This window comes from Pocillopora verrucosa, chromosome 10 (genome assembly GCF_036669915.1).
Source record: "Pocillopora verrucosa isolate sample1 chromosome 10, ASM3666991v2, whole genome shotgun sequence".
Classification (NCBI taxonomy): domain Eukaryota; kingdom Metazoa; phylum Cnidaria; class Anthozoa; order Scleractinia; family Pocilloporidae; genus Pocillopora; species Pocillopora verrucosa.
Genome location: NC_089321.1, coordinates 17,929,663 through 17,946,265, shown reverse-complemented (window position 1 = coordinate 17,946,265; position 16,603 = coordinate 17,929,663). Strand labels below are relative to the sequence as shown.

General features: G+C 38.0%; 2 protein-coding genes across 4 annotated transcripts; both read left to right on the top strand.

Moving 5' to 3' along the window:
* Nucleotides 1-1,306: 1,306 nt before the first annotated feature.
* Nucleotides 1,307-6,115, top strand: LOC131782326 (biogenesis of lysosome-related organelles complex 1 subunit 1). Its single transcript, XM_066173022.1, has 6 exons — nucleotides 1,307-1,466; nucleotides 3,612-3,684; nucleotides 4,521-4,588; nucleotides 5,088-5,152; nucleotides 5,444-5,528; nucleotides 5,949-6,115. Exons 1-6 carry the CDS (start codon nucleotides 1,406-1,408, stop codon nucleotides 5,969-5,971), a joined length of 375 nt encoding a protein of 124 aa, XP_066029119.1. The 5' UTR covers nucleotides 1,307-1,405; the 3' UTR covers nucleotides 5,972-6,115.
* An 895-nt stretch (nucleotides 6,116-7,010) lies between these two features.
* Nucleotides 7,011-16,165, top strand: LOC131782328 (QRFP-like peptide receptor). Of its 3 annotated transcripts, none has more exons than XM_059099054.2 (2): nucleotides 7,011-8,919; nucleotides 14,370-16,165. In XM_059099054.2, the coding sequence occupies exon 2, from the start codon at nucleotides 14,544-14,546 to the stop codon at nucleotides 16,026-16,028; it is 1,485 nt and encodes a 494-aa protein (XP_058955037.2). In that variant the 5' UTR covers nucleotides 7,011-8,919; nucleotides 14,370-14,543; the 3' UTR covers nucleotides 16,029-16,165. The 3 variants fall into 3 exon arrangements, with proteins under 3 accessions (XP_058955037.2, XP_066029116.1, XP_058955038.2); XM_066173019.1 differs by lacking the exon at nucleotides 7,011-8,919 and adding an exon at nucleotides 11,430-11,519; XM_059099055.2 differs by lacking the exon at nucleotides 7,011-8,919 and adding an exon at nucleotides 11,897-12,514.
* Nucleotides 16,166-16,603: the final 438 nt, after the last annotated feature.

Here is a 16,603-nt window from a genome sequence, read left to right as displayed (position 1 = left end):
ACGCAACGCGCTCACTCTCCAACGAGTAACATTTGGGCGTTGTGCGACAAGACTAAACAACGGCTGCGAAGGAAGCCACAGTGAGCGTGGCACTAATGCATTTTATTTTTGCTCAGAATTATAAGACAATAGAGACAACATACCACAAAATACATATGCGAGTCTAGATATATTAGGTTTTTCTTTTCTCTTAAAGCGAAATAGTGCGATATTTTCGTTCTTTTGAAAGTTATGAAAATACTAGGAACAGAAAGAGTCCCATCTCGAGCTACCCAGCTAAAAAAATAAGTTTTATGTAAGTGCCGGCCTTGATACAAATCGTATTTTTGAAAGCTGTCTGTCGATCCATTGTCTTGCCTATAAGCACATTCTCCGTTTTTCCATTTTTGCGGCGGGTTTTTCCTTTGCCTTTGGCAACCTTGCCCATTATTGTGTCGTCCTCCTCAACGCTCCACGGAGCGATCAAGATAAAAAGATGTCTCTGCTATGGATTATTTTTCCCGGGAAATCTTGATCATCGTCATTGACCCCAGGAGGTCACGTTGTCCCATTGGTTTGCGGTTTCAGGAGGCGATATAATCTCCTGGCGTAGCGTGAGTTATTTACTATTTATGAGCTAAAATCTCGCATTTGATTTAGGGAGGAATACATCCACTTGGAGCGAAATTTTAAGGCATTAAGATTTGACCGTTTTTCGTCAAATTTCACTCTTTAGGAACAAGTAAAAGATACATAAGAGGGCTTCTCTTATGTACTTGGTAAACCTAGAAATGGATAACTCGCTAAAATGGGCTTTGCTCGTGCTCGTGCTGCGGCATCCGATACCCGATAAATAGAAGAACCCTCAGTTGTTTCACGCCTTACCGGCTCCTGAAATTTCCTTAAAGGAAAGGTCGCTTAAATTATATTTTTGTCGTAAACTGCAGTTAGTAAGCCTTCTCCTGATGTATAGTTTGCTATGATTTTAAAGAAACTAGCGCGTGTACGAGTTTTTCCTGAAGGACACCCGCGAAGGTGGGAAGTAACCTTAAAAGTTTGAAAGCTAACGTCGGACGAAGTCCACGAAGGGCTAACGCCCGAAACGTCAGCTTCAAACTCTCAACGGTGGCCAGTTGAGTTGATAATACCAAACTACCTTGAAATACACTCCCACCGACGCAGCACCACAGTTTCTACAGAAACTACCCCTTTATTCAGATGATATATTATATACCGCTGGTGTCCTGAAATCTGATTGGTCAGTTGTGTGTGACACGGCAACGGGAAAGTCTTCCGGATTATGGTACAATATACTTCTACGTACATGACGTGTCTCCTGGTAGTTTGCTGTGTACGAGGACATGTAATGCATTTACTGTTTTCATTACAGAACTTCGCGCTTTGAACCGAAGGAAATCTGACTAAAATGCTCTCGCGTGCTTTGAAAGAACATCAAGCGAATCAAGCAGTTCAACGGGAAAAACAAGGTATTCTTATTTTCACACAAAGCAACCGAAATTTCTTCGGTTTTGTCGTTCGTGAGCAACTTTTTTGCAACTGAATTGCTGGCCCTTGCATACGTTCAGATGTACATTAAAACTAATTAATAATCTTTCGTTCATATTCTATGTAAGTCGATATTCTGATTAAGGAAACGTAATTAAGTTTCCAAAACAAGTAACAGTTTCCTGTAGTTTCTGGAAGCGGCGTTAAAGACGAATACAAACCATTTTGCTAAACTGTGCAGATTTCATCGAATTTGGAAGTAGGAGAAATGACGTTTGAAATTTCCCTCTATGTTGCTGGTGCAAAATTTTATTTTCGCTCATTTAGACAGGTCGTAGTGTTGTTCGTGGCTTTTAACTGCAAAGGTTTGTTCAAAACTGCAGTGTCTGGGGCACCCCAAAGTCAATTTGTCTCACAGACAAAACCACCAGCTGTGGTTTTACAGCATAGCAGCCAATTGCAAGTGATTGCTTGAGAGTTGAGAGGATTAATAAATGTGAAAAGTAGGAAATGTCAGAGAGCTAAGAAATACAGCCATTTGGTTTGCATACAATTGAAGAAACTGTTCAGTGGTTTTACCTTTTGGTAGCACTGTTTCTTTGGTAGAGTTTCCTTTTCAAGGGACTTGCTTTATATGGCCATTTCAGGATGTTATGTCAACAAAGGAACACTAAAAGAAAAGGGAGGAGTCAGAAATGTTCATCAAGATCCCTAAGTTTTGATGTCCAAATAGCTATTGATTGCTATTGTGATTTATTTAATTTTCAACTCAGAATTTTGCATCTCTAGTGGTCTGATTTGTTCACCCAACTGTGGTTGTCAGCTGTCAGCTGATATTCTGATTCATCTCATATGGGAATGCATTGTGCCATTGGTTGCCAAGTTGAGAAAAGGCTCCAAATATCCAAACATTCAGGATTTGATGAAATTTAATAACTTAAAGACAATTATTCTATTCACACTTGTTGGATACAAGTTTAGTTATGGCGACTCAGCACTACTGTCTATTTGGCTTTTTACCATCTCATATCCAACATGCACATTTAGAATAATTGCTAAATATTTGTAAGGAGCTACATTTAATTTAAAGGTTTGCTCCATGTTATTTGCTAATAATGTTGCTTGAAAACCTGAAAGATGTATTGAAAGCCTTTATACTTAGTCCAAAAGGCTGTCAGTAGCCAGCCAGTCAATAATATTTTCAAATGCCCAGTATAGTCCTGGACATGTTTTCATTGAAAAACATAAGACAAAAAGCCTGAGGGCTGTACAAGATGGGCAGTGCCATACAAAGGTGTACTGCTACAACCAGCTGCAAAAGTAGTTGAGACATGTTACCATGACAGGAAAAGAGACAATTGTTCACCATGTGATCCAACTTAATTTATTTCCCCCTTTCTAATGTTGGTAGCTAAACAGTACCATGTACAAAACCTTGATGAGTCAGGAAGGGGTCAGCTAGTAGTTTTTTTGCACTAAAGTTCTTTTTGGCCATCTGGTGTACTGCTACAACCAGCTGCAAAAGTAGTTGAGACATGTTACCATGACAGGAAAAGAGACAATTGTTCACCATGTGATCCAACATAATTTATTTCCCCCTTTCTAATGTTGGTAGCTAAACAGTACCATGTACAAAACCTTGATGAGTCAGGAAGGGGTCAGCTAGTAGTTTTTTTGCACTAAAGTTCTTTTTGGCCATCTGATGAAGTTGTTAAGTGCACTTTTTGCTCAAGGTGACTCTCAACATTTTGTAACTGGTTGTAGCTGCAAGGTACATGTAAAAGAAGGAAGGAAGGTACAGAAAATGAAAACTTAAGTTGCAGTTTACAAAATTACAGTCTTTCCCCTTTACTAGAGATATATCTCTCTGAAAGAAATCGTCTGAAGTCACCCTGTTTCATGAGTACCTGTTCATTTAAAGAAACAAATAATATATTATGGTGTTATTTCAGTGTTTTTTATTTTGTCATTGATGTAGAACACTTAAGACGAGAAGCTACTAGAGATATATCTCTCTGAAAGAAATCGTCTGAAGTCACTCTGTTTCATGAGTACCTGTTCATTTAAAGAAACAAATAATATATTATGGTGTTATTTCAGTGTTTTTTATTTTGTCATTGATGTAGAACACTTAAGACGAGAAGCTGTGGTAGCATCCTCAAGACTAACATACAAACTAATGGACACTCTTAACACTGGGTAGGTGATAAAACATTGTTTGGCTTGCTCAGTGATTGCTTACCATTATTGTAACACATTGAATGACCTCAACTTTTATGCACATATAGCTGGTTGTTTAGCATGCGAAGTTGTTGGCCCCACCTTGCTTTTGGGAGATGTAATGGACTCTCAATTTATAGGTCTGTGTTTGAGTCCTGGCTGTGTTCCAGTGTTGTTTTCTTAGGCAAAGCACTCTACTTTTTCAGTGCCTCTCCTCTATTAGGAGAATTGTTGGGTTATCCTCAGTGAAACTAAGATTGGCTATTGCAGTGTGGTGTACTTCAGCTGCTTTAGGGGCAGTTTCCTTACCAGGATAAAGTTAATTTGAAAAATTGACTGCCAACTAAAGATTAGCTCTTGATTTTAAACAAATTCCCCCCTTCAGTACCTTAGGAAATTTTCAGAGAACATATGGAGAATGTGCTTACTGAGTTTGGGATGTGAAAGGTTAAAAAGGTTATTTCAAAGGAAAATAAATTAGGATGAAAAGATGGATTGTTATTTTAACCATCTTAGGCTTGACAAAATCACTGAACACACTTTTTCTCCTACTTTAAGGTTTCCATCTCTCCTCACATTAGATCCTAGATTAGTTTTAAATCTTTGATGAGATGGACTGACTATTTTGAAAATGAAATGTAAATGGCAGGTTTGATTTCCTTTCCCCATTGATTTGAATGACAAATATTACTTTCTTTCTGGAAGCTTTCTATCTGGAAGTAGTTTTATTCATGGATTGCATAATTTTGGCTTTTATTTAACATTCTATCTTTTTATTAATGTAATAAAAAGGTGATTTGTTTTACTTCCCACAGTGTAGAACAAGCTTATGTCAATCAGCGCAAATTAGAAACAGAGGCCAAGCAGTTACAAGCTCATGCAGGTTTGGAAATACTCCAGATGGTGTGTTATGTTTTGTGAGTTGTAAGGTCCAATGTGTTTTGTCTTTGTACTGTTCAAGATCTTAAATAAAATCAAAATGGTGTCGTGATGTTGAGACTTGCAAGAAACATCTAACAGCTAGATGCAAGACATTTCAAACTCAAAGCAAACTTATAGTGGCGTTTATTAATATTAAATTATTGGCCAGTTAGTTAAGTCTGCGATTGACTGCAGTATCCCCTAATATGTTTCCCAGAAGGAACAACACTACAGTATGTTATAAATGTTAGTGGTAGACCTAGAGAAGCTTCTATGGTTTTCTCAAACAAGGATTCAAGGAATGGGCTGTTGCTGAGTGGCTAGGGGACTGGACTTGTATTCTGGTGGACCCAGGATTGATCCATGCTTGTAGCCCTCAATGTTTATGTTTTGGTGTAGGCTCAGAGACAACCTGTTCCCTATTTGATGTCAAATTTTGCGCCCTTTGATATTCTCCTCAGCAAGATTTTCTAAACAGACAGTACAATGGCTTCAGATGTTGGAGGCTTTCAATAAGGCTTTAAAGGTAATTAGCTTCTTTCTCTGTATGTTCAAAGTCAGGGCTCCTATCAAGGCAGGGTTTTTGGATAAAAGCACACTTACGTTGTACCAATGTTCAAATTCTAATGCAAAGAATGCACAAAACGAGGCTAAAGGTTCTTTCAACTATCGCATGATTCATACTAACAAATGTGATGCAAATTAAAACAAGACTCTTTTTGAATGAGGTTCACCCCTCCAATTCAGAAATGTAGTCTCGCCGAGAAGCCCTGTCAAATAAGACTCTCTTTTCATGCTCAGTATATTTGTTCTAAAGGAACTTGGCGACGTGGAAAACTGGTCAAGAGTAATAGAGGCTGACATGACAGCCATAGCAAGTGCTTTGGAATACGCTTACAAAGGTTAGAGAAAAGTCAGTAACTTGCGTATAGTTTTCAATGAACTTTGGGATTATGTTTCATCAGTCGCCTTTCAGATCTGCAGATAATAATCTAGGTCTATCTCGATTTAAATTACCGAACAGACAATATTCAAGTTTTGTTCCACCAGTTCCTCATGTTTCCCATGTCACTCATTCAAAAATCCCCACAGGATATGTGGACAATCATACAATGGTGACTGGGTGTGTTACAATCTCATGATCATCTTATGATGTGGAACATACACTGTACTATTAAACATGATACTTCACACAGCTTGAGAGCTGCCTTTTCTTAGCGCTGCAACATGAGCGGCGAAATTAACCCGCGTGCAAATGATCTAAATTATGCTAGAAAATAAAATTCTCTAACTTAACCAATTTACCTTTTCATTTTAAACAGGAGATGGCCCTAAAGCTTCATAGTAGTTCAACCTGAGAGCTGTCCCCAACATAGAGATAATAGAAGGTTCCTTATGACACAGAAAATGTTATTTCCTTACACTGTTAAGCTGTTAATAATATACATGGAAAAATTACTCAGTTCTGATTGGTTAAGATAAATGCAGTTTTCAGGTAATTCAGTGCAGAAGAGAGTTAATTCAGTGCAGAAGAGGGTTAATTCAGTGCAAAGAAAGAAACAAATCAGACATTCTGATTGGTCAATAATCAAAGAAACTCACAGATAGCCAATCAAATGCGAGCCTTGGATGTCGCAACAAAATTTGAAAATTTGAAAATTTGCGAGCGAAACAATGGCCGGCGTTTTAAGTAGGTTTTCTTTCGCCACCGCAGCTGAGAAACAGCTTAAACAACGAAAACACTATAAAAAGCACTGCTTTTTGGTTGTCAGTTTGGAAAAAGTGGTGTTTAGAGAAGGGAATTGCCAAGGAAATCGAAAATTACGAGCCGACCTAGCTTAACACTTTGCTCGAGCGATCCAACGCCGAAATTAAAAACAGTCATAGTTAAACCTCGGAAACGACGATTCCATTTCATCGAAAGTGCTTCGGACACAGACTGAACTATTCTTTGAATTGTTTAGTCGGACTTTGAACTTTCTTGCACTTTAAAGATGTGAAGATATCATTGCCTATTATTGTTTTGCTCCTACGCGGGGTAAGTACTAAAACAAGGAACGACCTAAAACCACCTAAAACTACCTACAACCACCTACAACCACCTCAAGAATTTCAACAACCACCTACAACCACCTCAAAAACATCTACAACCACTCGCAAACTATCTAAAACCATCTAAAACAAGGCATAAATGTCTAAAATAAGGCGAAACAACAACATGTCACGTACACGAAATACGAGAATCGAACGAAACCTCTACCTCCCCCTGAAATCTTACTCTCCCTGTCCCATGTATAATCAACCATCTCACGAAATGAAATGCGATAGCATGCTAATTATTTTATATTCCCTCAGCAAAAGACTTAAAGAACTTTACAAAATGAACTAACAAGTTACAAAAACTAATAAATAGGGAATAATACATGGGCGCGCGTAGATATGGAATTAATCTTCGAGTGTTTAACTCGATAGCTCACGAGTGAGCGCAGTGAACGAGTGAGATGTCGAGTTGAACACGAGAAGAGAAATTCCTTCTTCTTCTACTTCTACTACTTCTTCTCTATTTGTTTTATAATAAAGAATCTGTTAAATTCCTCAAGAATTACTTTCAATTTTCAAAACAAATCTTATTTCCAAAGCGAACAACAGTGTCGTCAGCATGCTCTATACTCTCATAAAGCACGCTACAATAAGCCAATCAGAATTCCTGTTAGAATGGTTCAAATGATCTGATTGGCTGTACAAGACTAAAGCTGTCAAAAATGTCAAACCATCAAAGTTCAAAAACCATCAAAGTTTATATTCTGCAATAGTTTACAAACTAAAATAGCTCGGCATGTCGAATTTAACACCTTTGCCTGAAGTTTTTTAGTTTCTAATACAGGATCTGAAAGTGAAATGTTCAGTGAAATTCGGCCCAATCGTAGCTCACAAAAATACGCAAGTTATTTCACATGACAAGTAGAAAACAAACTGTACAAGGCTAGTGTATTATGAATGAACTAGACCCTGTGAGCAGGGTAACTGGGATACCTGGATGGTACTGGATCCTTGGAATCAAGTGTAATGATACTATGGGTGTCGGATTAGTATACTGAAATAGTGAGCTCAAGTCTGGCAAAGGGCATACACCTATTTCAAAACATAGGCATGCTATGCATGCAAGAGTTATTTTTTGTAGGGTGGGTGGATTACTTGTGGTCTACATTCTTACAAAAGGAAAGAAGAGTATTAACGTGGAAAATAACGAAAATGTCGAATTACCTCACACACAGGTATTTTGTGGTAGATTATGTGTTATGCGAATAAATGTAACCAAAAATAAACTGTATTGGTGCCACAGATACCTGTTAGTACAAAATGCAGACAGCAGACCGGATACAAAATATAGACTGGAGACTGCAGAGTGGGTACAAAATGCAGACTGAGAATCTGAGGAGTTTTTACGTCTGGTAAATAATAATATGTCATCTTACAGCTTACCGAGCGTCACGCAATCGCTTTTCCTCGATCAGCCTTCACGATTATTTGCACTATTGTGGAAAATTCCTGGCCCATTTCTTGATGAAAATCGATCGTAACATAATTTCAAGCCTTCAATATACTCTTCTTACTTTGTGCGCGAGTTGATTTGTGTGATGTCTCTACAGATTTTACCAACGAAATAAAAGTAGATGAGGTGAATAACAGTGATGGTAAAGCAAGCTTAAAACGGCAGAAATCACCAGAAACCACAACGGATACACAGTTCGCGACTCAATCCGGTCCAAAATTACCGCTCAATAACATCTTTTAGTGTGGATTGGCCGCGAACAATACGACTTGTGTATGCGTCTGTAGGTATTTCGAGCGTTTGCATTATAATGCTTCAGGTGATCGTAATCCAAACACGTTGAAATACAAAACGATCGACAAAAGAGTTTTCTAAGCAAAAATCTCGTGCTCGTCATGTGACCCGGACCTGTCCGTGGATGACAACGTCAATCATCATCAAGATAACACGTGATCAGCATGTGAACACCTTCACCCTCATTGGATCACAGTTAGTTGTCATGGTGTTGAGGGCCCAGTGACCACTGGGTATCATTGCGCAATTTTTCCATTTTGTGGCGGAGGGAAAAAAAAAAAAAAAAAAAAAAGACAAAAAAACAAAGGCATTTTATGACTGGGCTACCACAGGTATCCCAGTAACAACAGCCGAATTCACTAAGACAAAAAGATCGCTCGGAATGACAGCGCCGTAAAACTCGGTTGCAGTGACTGATCTGGCTTTCCACTCAACGCATCGGAAAGGTAATCAGGGCAAACTCTTATTTTTTCACTCGAAGGGTAGTCGATTTAGTTCCTGAGGCTTGCTCCACTGCGATGACCGAAGATCGCCATGATTAGCTAGCCGCGATAGACCTTAAGTCGCTCTGACACCGTCATGATTAGTATGAATTTTAACAGTTATGCCAGGTTATATTTGTCATAATTCCTGTTTTTTTTCTATCTGAAATCGAAACTTTATATACTATACAAGTGTTAGCTGTGTTTGATTTTTATTACCGTACGTAAACTCGCAATCTAACTGAGCGTGAAAACCGTTAAAAAAAACTCGGACTGTCTATCTTGTTTTATCTTTGAGGATTTTTGACTCTGCTCACGTTACAGTCACGTAAATTACTGCGCCTGGCATTTTTGCAAACCTTTGCTCGCTTGTTCCGAAATTTCACTTTCAATTAACGAAAGAAAAGCTAGAAAGAAGTCCCGGAAAAGGTCGGACATAGTACGATTTGGCAGATGGCGTGACAGCTTTAGCTCAGTTCTATGCTCTATACTCTCATAGAACACACTCTTTCAACCAATGACAGTACGTGTTATATCCGAGCTTTATTATAAAAAATAATTAGCATGCTATCGCATTTCATTTCGTGAGATGGTTGATTATACATGGGACCAGGGAGAGTAAGATTTCAGGGGGAGGTAGAGGTTTCGTTCGATTCTCGTATTTCGTGTACGTGACATATCGTTTCGCCTTATTTTAGACGTTTATGCCTTGTTTTAGATGGTTTTAGATAGTTTGCGAGTGGTTGTAGATGTTTTTGAGGTGGTTGTAGGTGGTTGTTGAAATTTTTGAGGTGGTTGTAGATGGTTATAGGTGGTTGTAGGTGGTTTTAGGTGGTTTTAGGTGGTTTTAGGTCGTTCCTTGTTTTAGTACTTACGTCCTACGCGGTTGTTTTGACCGAACGCACGGTTTGAATAAATTATTTTTTGCACTTGATGCACGCGCTTTGCTTATGTTTAATTATGATAAGCCATCTCGTATTTTTCCATGTATATTATTAACTCGTAATCACATGATTTTTCTCGTGCAATTTGGAATAAACAAGCACTTGTTAATTTTTTCAAAGACCACAAATTGCACTCGCCCTACGGGCTCGTGCAATTTTGTTAGTCTTTAAAAAAATTTACTCGTGCTTATTTATTCCAAATTGCACGAGAAATCATGTGATTACCTATACAAATTGTCAACGTGTAGTGTAATAATCGATTATTGAATATATGTGAATAAATTAATGATAGTAAAGGTGTAAGCTTAGTGCTTTTCAGTATTAATCTGGATTAGTTGGTTCAAGAACCTTCGGTGATAAGACCTTTTCCTGACGTAGCAGCCCTTGATCCTTTGTATTCACAAAACCCGTATGTTTTCGAAAAGTAAGGTGGCTAAGAACCCTTACTAAAAGTTTGCCACTTCTTGATGTGATCGTGAAAACCACACAGGGGTCTATGTCAAGGTCACAGTAAATTTCAAGGGAAATTTTTCATACTGACAGAGTACGAATTCTTCAAAGTTCAAAGTCGATTCTATCGATTGAAGTCAACACGTGGGTTGATCAGAGGACAAAATCAACCTAAGATCAGAAATACTTAAATTTTTCGTCCGAAAAAATTACCGAAAATTCCTTAGTGGTGAAAGAGGACAATATTCATTCTTGAATGAAAGTGAATAAATAATAATTTTTTCAGGCCTTATTTTCACTACTGCCTAAGTAGTGCACATTACTGCGAGGATCACTTTCATTCACGTCTTTATCCGCAGTTCAAATATATGACTTTCATATATTCTTAACCGTCATCACTTCACGGGTTTATTTAGAACCAACATCATGACCAGCTCTCAGTTGGCTTGTTAGCTCAGTTGGTAGAGCGCTGCACCGGTATCGCAGAGGTTATGGGTTCAAATCCTGTACAGGCCTGAATTTTTTTCAGGCCTTATTTTCACTACTGCCTAAGTAGTGCACATTACTGAGAGGATCACTTTCATTCACGTCTTTATCCGCAGTTCAAATATATGACTTTCATATATTCTTAACCGAATATTCATTCTTTTGTGTGGATGCGGGGTGAAAATGAACTAAGAAAAGTGCTTTCCACAAATTTTAGTACTTTTCTTTACATTTCAAATTTCTCTAATAATTTTTTTTCAACTCGACGCAACACCTAGGTATGTTGTCTTTGCGCTGTCAATTTAGTTTTGCAGATCTTTGTACGTGATCGGAACAATTGAACGGTACGCGATTTCACAATCCAGCTGATCCATTTCGTTTTGTTTCCAATTTACATCTGAAAAGCGCATGTAACTTAGGATGGAGTCGTGATAGTAAACAGGAAGGTCCGCCAATGACATCTTTAATTCTCACTTAGTAGAAAAATCCATTAGAAGTAAAAATTTCCCATTTTACCGAATGTCTAATGAAGAAATATTATAATAACAATAACAACACTTCACTTGAGGACTAGAAGTGTATTTTAGGGGTATAGGTATTGTACACAGTCTTAAGCTCCTCTTGAATTACAGCTGTAGTGATTAATATTGGCATGGCAAGAAAGAAGTTGAAGGGAAGATTCAGGTAGTTATGTTACCTGTAAACCATTTAATGGAACTTGGGAACTTCTAGACCGCGGTCGGCGGTCAATCACCCATTTATCGGTGTACTGAGAGGGAAGCCAGAAATTTATTCTCCATAACAGTAATCGTTTGATTACGGGGACACTTTATCTACAAATACGGACCATTTTTTTTAAATGTAATATTCGTTTTTTTTCGCTCTGGGATAAGGACTTACCACGGATCTTATTCGATTTGTTGACTTTGTTGCTATGTCAAAATATTTGTGACTAGCTTTCTTCTGACATAGAGATATTGGACTTGTTGAAAGCATCATTGGAAATAGCTGTCATTCGACGCTTCTAACTGGCAATTAGCACGTACACTTAACAACTAACACTTACAACTGGCTTTTGTTACTTATATTACTATATCTTCGAACATGTTAAACAACTCCATTATTCTACTCCAATCCAATATTAATGTGCAAAGATAATTTTTTTCGCCTAGCTTATCTCTAAGTGCAAGTTATCAGGCTTTATTGGACATGGAGATGGAACCATACTGGCAGCGTCCTCAAATACGTTAATTGTTTCTTTCTTACACAGTTGCAATGTTAAGGCTTAAGCGTAAACACAACCAACGCAAAGAGTACGTATCTCAGTAAAATTTTGACTCACGCAGTGAAGAGGAGTGATAAAATATTTTACGACAATAGGGTGGAAGATGATTGACGACATATACCTGCCAACAAGGCGGTGCGGTAGTCCATCACACAGGCGGAGTTCGAATAGTGACGTCATATTGCAGTTTTCACCTGTCAGGTTGCCTTTTGAAAAGTTGTTAAAGGAAATCCTAGCGTGCTGAGCATTCAGTGAGGTGAACATATGTGTGCAGAAAAAGACTAAAAAAGCCAGATGCATCTTGTTTTCAGTGTCACTCTGGTTTATTGATTAAGAACGCCATTACTTCACTAAAGTCTCTTTGAGGCATTTGGTGGCGGGCGGCGTGACACAGGTACAAGCTTATTTTCCTTTATTTTAGATTCAGAATTTGATAAATCTTTAAACTGAAATGAAAAGATGCTCTCAGATTTAAGCACTTTTTTATGATCACAAAGAAAATTTTTCTTCGTTTTCATCTTTCATGTAATCTTTCTCTTTACAAAACAAAATGATATTTCAGTCACCTACAACGAACTTTCGCTGAATATTTTGTTCAGTAACTTTGTTATGGCTGATACGTTTACTATTTTTAACCTCTTAATAAGCATAATCGAAAATGAACGTTAAGAACCATATCCCCTCAAAAGTCATGTCTCTTTTCTACTTATGTAATTATTATTCCGCGACTATTGAATTTTGATTTGTGCTGGATAAATTTCGTCATGTTTGTGTCAAAGAAAGCCAAGAGATTTGCTTTTATATTCACTTAATAGGAGATTTCACTTCAGTCTCACCGGTAGGCTTTTTAAGCTTTAAAACAATGAGAATTTCCATTGAATCAGCGTGAAACAATAATATTGCCTATCTGTCAGCGATCTCGTACGTCAGGAGGTATTAAAACCTTTTATTTTCCCACATGCTAAAATTATTTTTCGGTGCAGTTGTATTTCATTACTTCTGAAAAGATCAAAGACTTGAAGTCCGACCTCAGTTATAAATTTAACTTCTTTTCGGTTTTTCATTGTGATTTTCATTACGGTAGACTAGAATTGGTGACAAAGGATGTCAGGAAATTGTTTTCCTGTTGACGTTTGGTATACTTCCCAAACAGAATTAATAATTTCTTCGATTTCTTGGAGAACAATCCTCAGCGGGCATCTTTCATTCATTCGATGGTAAATCTCCGCAAATTAGACAAATCCCTAATTTATGTAGAATTTTTACAGCTTAGGTTTTGGTAAGTCATGATGAATAAACTCATTCAACCTTTAAATTTTTTGTCAGTTGCGGGACTTACCTTACACGATACTTTGCATAGTGGATACAAATACTGACCATACCATTTAAAAATTTATATTGAGCAGATGTAAAAGCGTAGTTATTGGGGTCTCGTGGACTGGCCTTCAAATCAGCCTTCGAAGTTCCATACTAAAAAAAATAAATGTGATTAGTTGAACGTTTGAACCGACGACCTTCCAAAGTAATGATAATCAAGGCTCATATATCATTAAACCTACTTCCTCTATTTCAAGGCTCATTTGAACGCAACTCGAAGCAAACCTGTTAGGGAGATCTGGTCGTTTTATTCACAACTTTTTTTTTGTTATTAGGGGTAAAAAAGCATAAACATATTGCTGTGTTTATCATGCTGCAAGCGCTATTTTCTAAGGGCCATTAACAAGGAATGATTGTTTTCCTTTTCGAGATAACTAGTTTAGAGCACATGCCGGTGACAGCAAGGACCGATCTATTACGTCCTCAGAATATTGTGTTTGTGGGAGAATGGTAAATAAACTGTTGATAATGTCGCCTTCCACTGACAATTCAACCAAAATAACGCTGAATATTCTATTATTCGAAACTCTTATCTTTCCAATTTAAGCTCATTTACGTAGTTCAAGGCGGTTAAAAGCGTATTTAAAAGTTTCTTTTTTTATCAGTTCTTTTTCGTGGCTTAACTTCAAAAAGTGTGATGTAACAATAGACGTCTTTTAATTACATTTTAGCAGATGACTGTAAATTCAGGATGTTTTTGGTGTGCAAAATTGTCCTGTTAATGTGCATGGCGCCTGATTGTCTGAGAAAAATACTTCCCATGGGAGGTAGAAAACACTGATCAACTTTTGTCTCATGGCGGCCTTTCAACCCTAATGATCGTTTGCGAAAGAGTTGTTATCTTTTCACTCAGTTGTCTTATTTCTTCGTAGATACTCGGTGATTCAACTTTAGCCTCATCAAGTTCTATGTTACCTCGATCAGAAATAATTCTGAATTGGCGGTGGGTCGCACCTACAGCATCTGAGGGAAACACTTAAAAAGAAACCAACCAACAGCTAATCGTGTGTTTAGAATTTTAGTGAGTTAGACAAGGATAAGGGAAAATGAATTACTTTCTGAACAGCACTCCACTTGAGACAAACTTAACCAGCAATTTAACTGGATATCAAAATTCAGACAGCAACAGCGGTGCCAGTTTAAGTGCCGTCGTGGGATTGTCCATCGCAAACATATTGGCGATTTTCTTCGGAACATTGGGAAACTCTCTGGTAATAGTATCGGTAATCATCAACCGAGGCATGCGTTCAACAACGAACATTTTCATAGCATCGCTGGCTGGCGCAGATGTCATAGTTACTTCTACTTGCATGCCGTTGTTTTTTGTGTACAATGTTTTGACCTGGCCAGTGTGGCCTTATGGAAAGACAGGCTGTAGGATTTTGTCGTTTTTGGTGCATATGTCAGTAATGGCGTCGGCACTAAGTTTGTTAGCCATATCGTATGACCGCTTCGTGTCAGTTTTTTTCCCACTGAAGCGATTTATCACCCCTCCCCGTGCCAAAAAGATTGTTGGTGTTATTTGGTTTGTGTCGCCGTTTCTTCTCCTTCCTTCATTGTTTCACCATGACGTCGTTTCAAAAGGAATAAAAGCAGCCAAGTGCGAGGAGTCCTGGAGGAGTTCAAAAGCTTTGCATTCGTACCAAATGTACCGGATATCATGTTACTTTCTTTTTCTTCTACAGATATCAGTTCTCTATTTTTTAATTGGACGCCGTTTGTACACACGTCAGCAACCCGGCGAACAAACATCTCAAAGTAAAGCAAAAGATTTGCTGAGCAAACGAAAAATAATTAAAATGCTATTTCTGGTGGTAGCGTTATTTACTTTGTGTTGGCTGCCGTACATGATCAACAAACTTTTGAACATTTTTCCTCCAAGCCCGGGTTATTATGCGCCAGATTTGTTTGTTTTTGTCGGAAATTTTTTGGGGCTGCTAAACAGCGTCGCTAACCCAATAGTTTATGCTGTGCTCAATAAAAATTTTAGAAAGGCTTTTAAAAACGCTTTGCGATGCAACTGTAATTATGAACTTGAAGAGCGACGGCGGACTGCGAGTGTTGTTAGCAAACAAGCACAACGAAGACAATCGGAAAGCCTCACACTGGACCGAGTCCACAGAAACTCACTCTCGATCTCGGACAATCAAGTGGTCAGCTATGGCAGAGTGGTCACTGGGCAGACTAGAGCTGAAATCAAATGTCTATCGTTTGCAAGTATTGAACGGGAAGCTATCCTGGAATTGTCAAAATTTCCGACGTGTTCTCAAAGTCAGGGGTTTTCAGGACGTAATCCAGAGAAACGACGAGTTAGCTTTGGCGGCGAATTATTAAGTTCTATGGAAACCAAGGATCCCGAGGCACTAACCAGCGAAAACGGAAGTTTTAATTTGATGAATGGGACAGGTCACTGTCCTAATAGAGCAGAACAGGCAAGGCAAAGATGTGGCACTGATTTGAGTAATCTGTCTCCTGTACAGGAAAAAGAGCATGTAAATGTCAGTTTTGAACTAGATAGTGATCGCATTTGATCGGATTCACCTCGCGGTTTCTGACGCGAACATCTATATTATTGCCAGCAGATCGCCTCACTGGCTAATTCTGAGAATGCAGATTAACTTAAAATAAATCTTTGTAAAGTTAGGAAAGAAACATATGCTGCGAAGAAATAAAGGACAAGTTTTGCTGAATGATAATATTTTAAGTCAAGCATGCACGCAAACAGGATGTCATATCTCACTTGAAATTAACATGCCAACCAAAAGAAAACCACATGTACTCGGTGGCGAGGAAGTATAAATTTAATATTCGAGTTCGAATATTAATACTAATTCGCGAATTAGCTCTGACCAGAAAATTTTCACTACCCGAGCCTAAAGAAAAAAAAGGGGAAAATCCCAAAAGAAAAACTCCCACGAAGTTTCATGCTCCACTCAGTCTTTCTTAATCATTTTATCGTTTACATCATTTAAATCATTATTTATCAAATAAATTAATACTATTTTTCACTGAGCTACACCTCAGCTCCATACTATTGTTTATCCAGCCTTAGCTCAGCTCTTTCGGTTTGTACTTTGTAAGGTTTATAAATATAACTATATTGTTA

Coding starts and splice junctions, on each gene's coding strand:
- LOC131782328 (XM_059099054.2), top strand. CDS start 14,544: ATGAATTACTTTCTGAACAGCACTCCACTTGAGACAAACTTAACCAGC.
- LOC131782326 (XM_066173022.1), top strand. CDS start 1,406: ATGCTCTCGCGTGCTTTGAAAGAACATCAAGCGAATCAAGCAGTTCAA. Junction 1,467..3,611: donor AGTTCAACGGGAAAAACAAG/GTATTCTTATTT, acceptor TCATTGATGTAG/AACACTTAAGACGAGAAGCT. Junction 3,685..4,520: donor ATGGACACTCTTAACACTGG/GTAGGTGATAAA, acceptor TACTTCCCACAG/TGTAGAACAAGCTTATGTCA.